The following is a 12,525-nucleotide window of genomic DNA, read 5'->3' as shown; positions in this document are numbered from 1 at the left end:
CTTGATCTTGGCTCGTCATGTTCTCATGGTTCATGAGTTTGAGCCCTGTGTCAGGCTCTGTGCTGACAACATGGGGCTTACTTGGGATTCTGTCTCTCCCTCTGTCTACCCTTCCCCCCCAATTGTGCACTCACTCACTCAAAATAAATAAACTTTAAAATAAATGAACGAGGGGCGCTTGGGTGGCTCAGTTGGTTGAGCATCCGACTTCAGCTCAGGTCATAATCTCACGGTTCATGAGTTCGAGCCCCATGTCGGACTCTGTGCTGACAGCTCAGAGCCTGGAGCCTACTTCAGATTCTGTGTCTCCCTCTCTCTGCCCCTTCCCCGCTCATGCTCTGTCTCTGTCTCTCAAAAATGAATAAATGTTAAAAAAAAAATTAAAAATAAATAAATAAAAATAGAAAAAATAAATGAATGAGTGAATGAATGAATAAGAAATGAAAAGCTCATAAGAGTAGAAAGTGATAAATACTGAAGACAGGAAAAGAAATCTCAAAATACAGATAATACACCAAGTCCCAAGAAAAAGACAGAGAAAAAAAACATAATAAATACTTAAAACTAGAATTCAGGAAATATTTTCTTAGGGGGAAAAAAAGATGGAACGCCTAGGTGGTTCAGTTGGTTAAGTGTCAACTTTGACTCAGGTCATCATCTCTCGGTTTGTGGGTTCAAGCCCCACACTGGGCTCTGTGCTGACAGCTCTGAGCCTGGAGCCTGCTTCAGATTCTGTGAATCCCTCTCTCTCTGCCCCTCCCCTGCTCATGCTCTGTCTCTCTCTGCCTCTCAAAAACAAATAAAAAACATTAAAAAAGAAAAACAAAAAAGATCTAAATCTACATACTGAAAGACACCAGCATATAATGACTCAAAACAACCAAACACATAATAGTAAATTACTGGACTTAAACAAACAAAAAGATTATTTGGGCATTTAGTCCATATCATTGAAGGCTTTTAAGACTTAGTTTATAATCAGATTTTACCTAATGGAAAATGGAATTAAACATTTAAGATACCCAATGATAGAAAATATAAGCTATGGATTTTATATCCAGCAATACTGGCTTTAGAGTATATAAATACAAACTTTTCAAAATATAAAGTCAGGGAATATTGTTTCCACTAGCTGTTCCAGTAGAATCTACTAGAGAATAAGATTCGGACATCAAAACTCCTACTTAATATGGCAGAAAGTGGGGAAGGGGTGTGGGGAACATGGAGTATAAACAAAAAAATATAAACAAAAGCAGTTCTCTGTAATCAAATTGATGGTAGAATTAAGACTTCCTATCCTGAAATATTTCTGTCTATAAGATGAAATAAAGTAGGGGCGCCTGGGTGGCGCAGTCGGTTAAGTGTCCGACTTCAGCCAGGTCACGATCTCGCGGTCCGTGAGTTCGAGCCCCGCGTCAGGCTCTGGGCTGATGGCTCAGAGCCTGGAGTCTGTTTCCGATTCTGTGTCTCCCTCTCTCTCTGCCCCTCCCCTGTTCATGCTCTGTCTCTCTCTGTCCCAAAAATAAATAAACGTTGAAAAAAAAAATTAAAAAAAAAAAAAAAAAAAAAAGATGAAATAAAGCAGATGAGTGATTGGTTATATAATTTCCAAAGGCTTCAAGAGGTAGGATTCCTCTAGGTATTTATACAAAGGATTCAGGTATGCTGTTTTGAAGGAGCACATGCACCCCAATGTTTACAGCAGTGCTATCGACAATAGCCAAAGCATGGAAAGAGCCCAAATGTCCATCGACAGATGAATGGATAAAGAAGACGCGGGTGTGTGTGTGTGTGTGTGTGTGTGTGTGTGTGTGTGTATGTAGTGGAGTATTACTCAACAATCAAAAAGAATGAAATCTTGCCATTGGCAACAACGTGGATGGAACTAGAGTGTATTATGCTAAGCAAAATTAGAGAAAGACAAATATATGACTTCACTCATACATGGAATTTAAGATACAAAACAGATGAACATAAAGGAAGAGAAGCAAAAATAATATAAAAGCAGGGAGGGGAGCAAAACATAAGAGACTCTTAAATACAGAGAACAAACTGTACGCACTTGGTGGGGTTGTGGGTGGGGAGATGGGCTAAATGTACAAGGGCCATTAAGGAAGACACCTGGGATGAGCACTGGGTATTATAAGTAGGGGATGAATCACTGGATTCTACTCCTGAAATCATTATTGCACTATACACTAACTTGGATGTAAATTTAAAAAAATATACATACATAATAATTTTTAAAAAAGGGATTACTAAAATGGAAGGAGACACAGGTGTAATATAAAGAGATTAAGTAAAAACACTCCACAGTCTTGAACTTGAATTATAAATGTAAGCACTGACTCATGAGTTATTTTATCTTTAAAAAAATACATATATCAAAAAAAAAACCCCAGTATTTAATTATATAGCAATTTTAAAGTGTTCATAAATATATTTTGTCTACTGAGATCCCTGGAGCTTATCCAATTCAATTTTATCCATACTCCTACCCAGTTTTCTCGAATTATATTCTTTGGCTTAAAAACAACATAACAACAACAAAAAACCCCTATAATGTGTATCAATAATGAACTCTAATGTAAACTAGAACTTTGGATAATAATGTGTCAATAGGAGTTCATCAACTGTAACAAATGTACCACTCTGGGGCAAGATATGTTGATAATGGAGGAGCATGTACACGTATGAGGGCATATGAAACTCTCTTTACTTTTTACTCAATTTTGATGTTTAACTCAAAACTGCTCTAAAAAATAAAGTCTATTAATAAATTTTAAATAAATAAATAAATACAGATTTCCCCCTTTCCAAACATCTAACATATTTATCACTGTATTTCCTAGCTCCCTTCACCAAGGAGGTTAGAAACTGTGACCAACCTCATAAAAATAAGCATCCCTAGCACCCAGTTTGGTCTTGAAATATCACTTCCCACTAAAAGGAATCAGGATTCTTTGAATAAAATGGCTGACTCCAGATATGGAGCAGGAAATGTACATAATGAGCCTAGAACATCTTGCCATAAATATGAGAATAAGAAAGCTAACTCCTAAGAATCACTACTAGGGACTTTTAGAGTCAGAGCAAAGTGACACAGAAGCTAACTTAAAGACATTATATATGTATAAATCCATGAATTCACAATGACATTTTTAAAAACCTAATTGATCACTTCTAGAAAATACTAAGGATAACTAGTAAATAACAGGAAAAAATTGTTTCTTCTTTATGAACTATAACCTTGGGTAGCCAAATAACAGATAACGGGAAGCATCTCTTAGAAGCGTATCTTTATAAAAGTTATTACAAATAAATGAAAAACAATAAAATGAGAATATCACTATTTTACAACTTCCAATGAATTAACAGATGTAGGCAATGAACATCGATAGCTGCCAATATCACAATAAGAGATGCAACTAGACATGGTGTGATAAAAGAACACACTACTACTTATACTGTTGCCATAGGAAGCAACTATATATCTCTCATCATGTCACTGCATCCAGCTGCCAATTTGCAGAAAATTCCTAGGTCAAAGGAACACACTGAAATGCACCATGAGTATGAAATCAGCATACATGTATTTTTTATGGCTTTCTGTATCAATAATTTATTTTTATTTAAAAAATGATATCTAAAATAAGAATTTTAAATATGTCGTCTAAAGATAAATATCTTCCTAGAAATAAGAAATAAAATTCATGTAATGTCAAGGTTTATACTGTTCATTTTAACTCATTTTTTTGGTATGCTTAGTAATCTACCCTATAAAAAACCGTAATATTGTCATTACTTTAACTCTTTACTCCACTAAGAAAAGTGAACCAGGGAGCATCTTTCTATCTGTTAGATGGGATACTGCCTGATTCATGAATTGCTTAATAAAGTAAATGAAATTGTCAAATTAAACATAAAAGTGAACCACTGTGCTACAGAACACTGAAAGAAAGACCCTGGTTTCAAAATTCATTAGAAATATGAAAAACTTACTGGGTAAACTTTTAACCTCCAACAAAGTCCTGAAACTTGAAGAGGTGGACTGTAAACAGGGTCTGCTCGCTGGCGCAAAGTGCTGAAGTAAAAGAAAACCAACCAAATCCCAAGATCAAAACTGTTGTGAAATATCAACAGGCAAAACCAAACTCTAAGCACTTTACTTATGTTACTTATTTGCAGTCCTAAACAAGTAAATGAAGGTGCTGAACAAGTCAAGACTCCACTGCATAAATTTATATATACTTACATTCTGAAATAAGGTTTAATGATACTGAAATATTCAGCAGTATCTTTTCAGTTTCAAAATTAGGACATTCAAGGGAAAAGGAAAATATAAAGAAAAATAAAACTAAGTGTCCTGAATTTACCACTTCAACAAGCAGTCTTTTGCCATTAAAGAAAAAACCCAATGGGCTTCTTCCTCACATAGCTGTAGTACAATTATCCTTTTCTAATATGGAAAAACTTAAGAAATATGCTTAATCTTAACATACGTGGGGATATCCTCAGAAAGTTTGTATTTTAGCCAAAAAATTATCCCATAAGAAAAGACAGATGGAGGAGGGCGCTCCAGCCCCCACTGCATGGCCCAGTCGGTTAGGCATCCAATTCTTGAATTTGACTCGGGCCAGGATCTCAAGGACGTGAGATCAAGCCCTGCGTCAGGCTCTACACTGAGCATGGAGCCTGCTTAAGATTCTCTCTCTCTGCTTCTCCCCTGCTTAGGTGCTCACGTGCTCTCTCTCTATATCTCTCAAAAGAAAGAGAGATAAAGAGAGAAAGAGAAAGAAAGAGAGAGAGAGAGAGAGAGAAAGAAAGGAAAGAAAGAGGTATTAATCCTCAAACTTTGGCCTTTGGTGATGGTTATCACCTCCTAGAATTTCTCTCCCCAAGGCAAGGCCTTTTATTTCATGGTTCCCCATTTCCAAGCTGTCTTTGAAAACAAGTCCCTTTAAGACCTCAGCGTTTTAAGATCTTTGTTTCCAATCTTCAAGAAAAAGTAGTAAAAGCTAACAAAGTAACATGCAAGTTACAAAGCATAAAATTTCTTATGACAATGGCCTCTCATTCACAATTTCTCACTTCCAGCTAAGATAAATGGACTCAAATCGACTTCTTCCCACCACTCTTATTTCCGAGGATGGGGGGATGGTCATTGACCTTAATAATCCCATTCGCCCCACCTTAGCAAAGGCTAAGTGGACCCTCTTCTTTAAAAAAAAATGGTTTCTTTTCCCAGACTAGATAGAGAAGAAATCTGTCCTGAAGATAAAATACAATCCAGACAAATGACCTATATGTTTCTAATATGAAACTTGCTTCTTCTAAGATTACACACTGAGTGACACATCCTTGTTCTGTATTCTACCCAACAATGATACTTCCTGGCTCTAACTTAGGTAGACATACAAAACAAATCTCAGTAGTCAAAAACTCTTACCTGAAATTCTCTAAAACAAAAGTAGCTGAATCATAAGATGGTACTAATTCACTAAAAAGAAGCAAAAGGTAAAATAATTATTTAAGTTTAAAATTTCATTTACTTAAAAAACAAAGTCCCTCAGTAATATCTTTAAAATGTTTTTAAACTAAGTCCCTAAGAAATATTTTTCAATCCTTACTAAATACGGATATTAAACCAAATGAATTTGTAAAACCATCAAAAGCTAACATCAAAAGTTTTCAATTAAATTGGAGACTCAACAAATAGTTTATAAAATAGTTGGGCTTTTTGAGAAGCAACAAGTAAGCATTAAAATAAGCATAAGAGATTCTCAAAACTACTCATGGAAATAGGAAAAGGAAGGGTGCTTAAGTGAGGAACCTAAAATATGAAACAGATATAAGGAAGTTTAGAAAAAAACAAAAGAAACAGCAAAAGACATCACAATAAATCCCCAACTTCAGTCTCTAAAACAAATTATGAGGAATATTGATGACCTTAAATATTTTAAGAATATTAACTTGGAAATACCATTTTATGGAATAAGAATACATAATCACCTAGGGGCAAATAGAGTGGATAAGCAACAATTTCTTGGCAAGGCAAGATTACCTCAGGCAACTTAACTTTAGTTCCATACATTCTTCTCTAAAGAGAACTGAACTACAACACAACCACAGGATATACCCTCAGATATGTGAACAGTCTACAGTACTGTCATTCAAACACTTCAAAAGTCAGTCAATAAAACATTTATGATAAAGACACTATCATATACAGTATTATAACATAAAATATTCTGTATTTAATAAATAAAATTATAGAGGCGCCTGGGTGGCTCAGGTTGAGCAACCGACTTCGGCTCAGGTCATGATCTCACGGTTTGTGAGTTTGAGCCCCGTGTCGGACTCTGTGCTGACAGCTCAGAGCCTGGAGCCTGCTTCTGATTTTGTGTCTCCCTCTCTCTCTGTCCCTCCCCCACTCATGCTCTGTCTCTCTCTGTCTCAAAACTAAACATTTAAAAAAATGTTTTTAATAAATAAAATTAATAAAATTATAAATTTACCGAAAAGATAAACTGCAAGCCATTTCACTGTATCCTCAGATATATCTTCTAAAGTTTAATTCATGAAAATTCATTATTACCAAAATAAAATATATGATAACATCTACAGCACTTTCACACTGTGATAGTGCCTAAAGAAATTAGTGGTTTGCCAGTGAAAACACAGCATAGATTTAAAAATATATTATTTTTTATTTTATGGTAAGTATGTATAGCTAAATAGCTCATATCTTTTTCACATAAGTATGGGGTTTGCCCTGCAATAGTTAACTATATAGCTACTATCCTACCGTCAAACACCCCTAACCATATTCCAAGGCAGCTGTTACCTTTTCTTAAAACACTCATATTCCTCACTCCCAGATGTTTGCCTCGTTAATCTTTACTATTCTTTCAAGTAACAGATTAGAAGTCACGGTCCATTGAACGTCTGCTCTAACTTCTCTCCATTATGTTTCCGCACATTCAGTATACCAAACCCCAATTAGTAGAATGAATGTAAGCAGTACCTAGAAAACCTACCTGGAACCACAAACCTAATCAGAGCTTCAAGGAAATGTCTCCAGGACAGTTTCCAAATTTGGTCAAGTCATGACATGCTTTTGTTTATAATTTCATGCAAGTTCCAATCATACCAGCGTTGGTTCGTTCTCCCACCAAATTCATAACATCTTTCATAACGTTTTTTCCACCATATCCTTAATATCCAGTGCTATACATTTCCTTTGTTGTTTTGGCTGGAAGACCAAACTATTATTTTGTCATATTTTTGTTAGCCACTAAGGGTCAAAAGAGTTCACCACAAAACTAAAAGGCCACTGCTAGAATGGGAGAAGATATTTGCAAATGACATTTCGGATAGCGGGTTAGTATCCAAAATCAATAAAGAACTTATCAAACTCAACACCCAAAATACGAATAATTCAGTGAAGAAATAGACAAAAGACATGAACAGACACTTTTCCAAAGAAGACATCCAGATGGCTAATAGACACATGAAAAGACGCTCAACATCACTCATCATCAGGGAAACACAAATTAAAACCACAGAGATACCACCTCACACCTGTCAGAATGGCTAAAATTAACAACTCAGGCAACAACAGAGGTTGGTGAGGATGTGGAGAAAGAGGATCTCTTTTGCACTGTGAGTGGGAATGCAAACTGGTGCAGCCCTCTGGAAAACAGTCTGGAGGTTCTTCAAAAAGTTAAAAATGGAACTACCGGGGCGCCTGGGTGGTGCAGTCGGTTAAGCGTCCGACTTCAGCCAGGTCACGATCTCGCGGTCCGTGAGTTCGAGCCCCACGTCAGGCTCTGGGCTGATGGCTCGGAGCCTGGAGCCTGTTTCCGATTCTGTGTCTCCCTCTCTCTCTGCCCCTCCCCCATTCATGCTCTGTCTCTCTCTGTCCCAAAGATAAATAAACGTTGAAAAAAAAATTAAAAAAAAAAAATGGTGAAAAAAAAAAAAATAAAAATAAAAATGGAACTACCCTATGACCCAGCAATTGCACTACTATTTATCCAAGGGATATAGGTGTGCTGTTTCAGTGGGGCACATGCACCCCAATGTTTATAGCAGCACTATCAACAATACCCAAAGTATGGAAAGAGCCCAAATGTCCATCAATAGAGGAAGGGATAAAGAACATGTGGTATATATGGTATATATACACAATGGAGTATTAATTACTCAGCAATCAAAAAGAATGAAATCTTGCTATTTGCAACAACATGGAGGAACTAGAGGGTATTATGCTAAGCGAAATTAGTCAAAGACAAGTATTGTATGACTTCACCCATATGTGGAATTTAAGATACAAAACAGATGAACATAAGGGAAGGGAAGCAAAAATCATATAAAAACAAGAAGGGGGACAAAACGTAAGACACTCAAATACAGAGAACAAACTGAAGGTTGCTGGAGGGTTGTAGGTGGGGGCAGGGATGAGCTAAATGGGTAAGGGGCATTAAGGAAGACACTTTTTGGAATGAGCACTGGGTGTTATACATAGGGGATGAATCATTGGAATCTACTCTTGAAATCATTATTGCACTATATGCTAACTAACTTGGAGGTTAAATAAATAAATAACCAAACATACATACATACATACATACATACATACATACGTACGTACGTACATACACACATACATAAATACCAAAACACAAAATAAATAAGAGAAGGAGATGATACGTTTAACTCAGAACAGTGGAGCGGAAAGCTTAGGAGCTAAAGAGCTAAAATAGATCACTAAAGCTCACTGACCAAGAGAGTATAGTATGATGTGCCCAAGCTGTCACTTGCAAGAGAAAATGATCACATTCAGAGCACAGAAAACCTCTATCAATCCCAGGGTATTGTGATGTACTCCAAAAATGTATAATTTTTAGGGAAACTTTTTGAAAAATAACATTGTTAACAAATTAGTGCTATGTGGCAGCATTAAACAGGATGCATTATACAGCTGACCCACACTGTTCAAAGATCGATTGTAATTGATTACGAAATACTAGATTTTAATATATAATTCTATACTATTTAATATGGAATATACACCCAGTAAGATTATTAGTTTTTCTTCTCCCCTGTGTAGCACAATAGTGCTGAACATATAGTCTTTAATAAATAACACCGCACTTGTTCAATGACTTTTTATTCTCCATTGTGGCTCCATCACAAATCAACTGATGGAACTTAAGGCAATCCAGTCCTAAGATCTCAAAGCTTAGAAACATTCACCACTGCCTTTGTACATCTAAATTTGATCTGTAACTTAACGTCAACAAAGCTACAAGCCAAAATGTCCAGTAAGGCAGTAAATAAGCATTATTTGGGAGAGAAAGGGTCCTAAGGTGAACTTTATCTATGGAAAGCTCCTTAATTTGTCATACTTAAAAAAATTTTTTTTGGTCGTTTCCTCTTTGATGTCCCTCCTCCCTGCCTCCCTTGCTCCCTGCCCTCCCAATTTCAGTCCCTTCTATCTACACCAAAAAAAACAAGATAATGAAAAGGGACTGTTGGGGTTCTAAGCCACTTAGGCAGTTAGGGAACAGAAAGCAAAACAATCACTGGATGTAAGAGAGATTGACAAGAAATCTAAAGCAGAGAGGTGCCTGCCTAATGAGACACTGCAAGTAGTATCAGCATAGGAGTTTACCTATATTTGTGGTTCCCAAAATTGAGGACAGAATTACTCAGGATGCCCAAGATTCATTATCTAGACATCACCTCCAAATATTGCCAGGCAATACGCTTGGGAATTTGCATTATGGACAAACACTCCAGAGCTGGCTTTGATATGTGATCCATGCACTATACTTTGAATTGAAAAACATTTACCTTTATATATGGTATTTACATCAAAACTTACGTTTCATTCCGCGGTGATGGATGGTTCCAAAAAGGTATTCTTCAAAACTGAAATGACTGACCATGTTATCAAAGAGGCAGCCTTTCGATATTGGTGAACATCCTTAGTTCACCTAATCTACTTAAGGATAGCAAATACCAAGTACTTTTAGTAATATTCAGTTCTTGATTAAAATAGGAATATTATATCTGGCTTGTTAATTCAGAGAGAAATGAAGACTTAATAGTCAGTGAGATCTACCTGAGTTCTGGCTGTCAAAAGAACTTTACCCTCTGTTTATAGGACTATGGGTGGTGATAATCCTCAGGAATGCACCTGTGATGAGGAACAAGGGCTTACACCAGAAATTCTAAACCAGGGGCAGTTTTACTCCTAGGAAGCATTTGGCAATGTCTGGAAATATTTTCATCACAACTATAAAGGAAAACATGCTACTGGGACACTGCTAAACATCTCACAATAAACACCAAAGCTCCCTCAACTCCACAGAAAATTATCCTGATCAACAATGTCAAGGTTGAAAAACCCTGGCTTGCACTATTCAGTTGAGTACCATCAATGCCCTGTGGCCATCAGAGGGCACCACATATCAGAGAAAAAAGAAAAGACAATTATACATTTTTAAAACAAAGGCTATTTCCTTTAGGTAACACAGCCTTCAACATACTAAACATGTGGCAGTATTTCAAAGCCATCTTTAAAGTCTAAGATAGACTAAAATCTGCCATACCAACATTTTTATCTGAGGCAGTGGTTTAACCTCTCTTCTTAGGAACCAACTAAGGAGATTTTAAATGAACAAAATACAAATGCCTAGTTGCACCCAATGTTATAGACCATCTGTGTCCCCCAAAATTTGTATGTGGAGGCTCTAATCCCCAATGTATTTGGAGACAGGACCTTTCCAAAAGAATCCCAAATGAATCTAATACACAGCTAATACAAGAAACCATTGCTCTAACACTACAGGGCAAAAATGCTTGAAAGAATATGCTGTTCAAAAGAATTCTAAGACTACCCAAGATAAAAACTAAAAGGTAATTAAGATTACCTGAGGTCATAAGGGTGGGAAGGACCCTAACTCAATAAAGCTCGTGTCCTTAGAAGAGAAAAAGGTACCAGACACTGATCTCTGTGCTTGAGAGAAAAGGTGTTGTGAGGACACAGGGAGAAGGCTGTCTGTAAGCAAGCAAGAAGCCTCATCAGAAATCAGATTTCCTAGCACCTTGATCTCATACTTCTTGCATCCAGAACTATAAGAGAATAAACTTCTGTAGTAGAAACCACCCAATCTGTGTTATTTTGTTATGGCTGTTCAAGCAGACTAATCTATCTGCAGAGATTTTATTTCAAATGACCTGAGGTATGAACCAGCATTGGTAATTTTCAATAGAATCCCAACTGAGTCTAACATACAACTAATGCCAAGAACCACTGGTCTAATACCACAGTGCAAACATGCTTGAAAGAATATGCTGGTTCAAAAGGATTCTAAGACTGCCCAAGACAAAAATAAAAGATGCATAGAACACAACCAGCTGTTTCCTCCCACCACCTTTTAGGATCTGGAGGTAACATCATGTCACCTTCAGAATCTTCTGGCATTTCATCCATATTCTGAGTTTTGTTTCTGGCAACATATATGTAAACAATGAGATATAAATTAAATTCAAAAGGTAAATAAAAGAATGACCATACTGCATCATGGATGGACCTTGAGGGCATTATGCTACGTAAGTCAGAGAAAGACACATACCAAAAAAAAAAAAAAAAAAAGGGTCAGAAGGTATACACTTCGTTATAAAGTAAGTCATGGAGATATACTAGATAGCATGGTGACTACAGTCAAAACTGTACTGCAAATTTTAAAGTTGCTAAGAAAACAGATCTTAAAAGTTCTCATTATAAGAAAAGTTTTTTAACTGTTTATGGTGACAGATGTTAACTAGACTTACTGTGATCGTTCTGCATACTTGAAAAGGTCAAATCATTATGTTGTACACTTGGAACTAATATGTTACATGTCAATTATATATCAATTTAAAAAAATGAACAGATAGTGATTAAATTGGGATCAGTTACTTTTTCTACAGAAGGTGATACTCCAGGAAGAAACTAACTCCTAATTCAAGATCATCTCTTTACAGTCAAAAGTGTAACTCCACCAGAATTTTTAACCAGATTTACATGTATATAAAGTTTACTAAACCACATCATTATAAATAACACCTTAAAAAACATACAGTTAATTAAGAAAACTAACATTCTTTCGAAACAAGCATGTGCATATGCACATAAATGTTAAATGAAAATCAAGTTAAAAAACTATGTCGCACCTGGTAAAGTCTGGTGGAACAGGAGTGGTAACAAAGGACGCCATGGGCTTCCGATGAACTTGCTGAAACATCATGAGGATCTCTGAGCTCTTAGATATCAACTCACTCTTACTACAAGACCGCAGCTGTGTGAGGAAAACAATCAAATAAACAAAAGTAATATTCACTGGCATCACAAAATCCTCAATAAAGAATAAAAATAGGAATTATTTTGGTCATATTCTAGAAAAAAAATGAGATAAAAATAGAATGACTCTTTCAAAGTGGTTTTGAGAGTTAAGAATCTACAAAGGATCT

General features: G+C 36.2%; 1 protein-coding gene across 3 annotated transcripts in view; it reads right to left on the bottom strand.

Moving 5' to 3' along the window:
* Positions 1-12,525, bottom strand: part of TRIM37 (tripartite motif containing 37) — a 131,917-nt gene that overhangs the window by 76,677 nt on the left and 42,715 nt on the right. For all 3 annotated transcript variants that reach the window (XM_047080957.1, XM_047080959.1, XM_047080960.1), the window contains exons 9-11: positions 12,229-12,353; positions 5,450-5,500; positions 4,003-4,084 (exon numbers count right to left, since the gene is read on the bottom strand). In XM_047080957.1, the coding sequence (XP_046936913.1) occupies positions 4,003-4,084; positions 5,450-5,500; positions 12,229-12,353 (258 nt within the window). The remainder of the gene's footprint in view (positions 1-4,002; positions 4,085-5,449; positions 5,501-12,228; positions 12,354-12,525) is intronic.

Source organism: Lynx rufus, unplaced genomic scaffold (genome assembly GCF_022079265.1).
Source record: "Lynx rufus isolate CCGP_SWC_20201006 ecotype Redwood Valley unplaced genomic scaffold, mLynRuf1.p SCAF_18, whole genome shotgun sequence".
Taxonomy (NCBI): Eukaryota; Metazoa; Chordata; class Mammalia; order Carnivora; family Felidae; genus Lynx; species Lynx rufus.
This window is presented reverse-complemented; position numbering and strand designations above follow the sequence as displayed.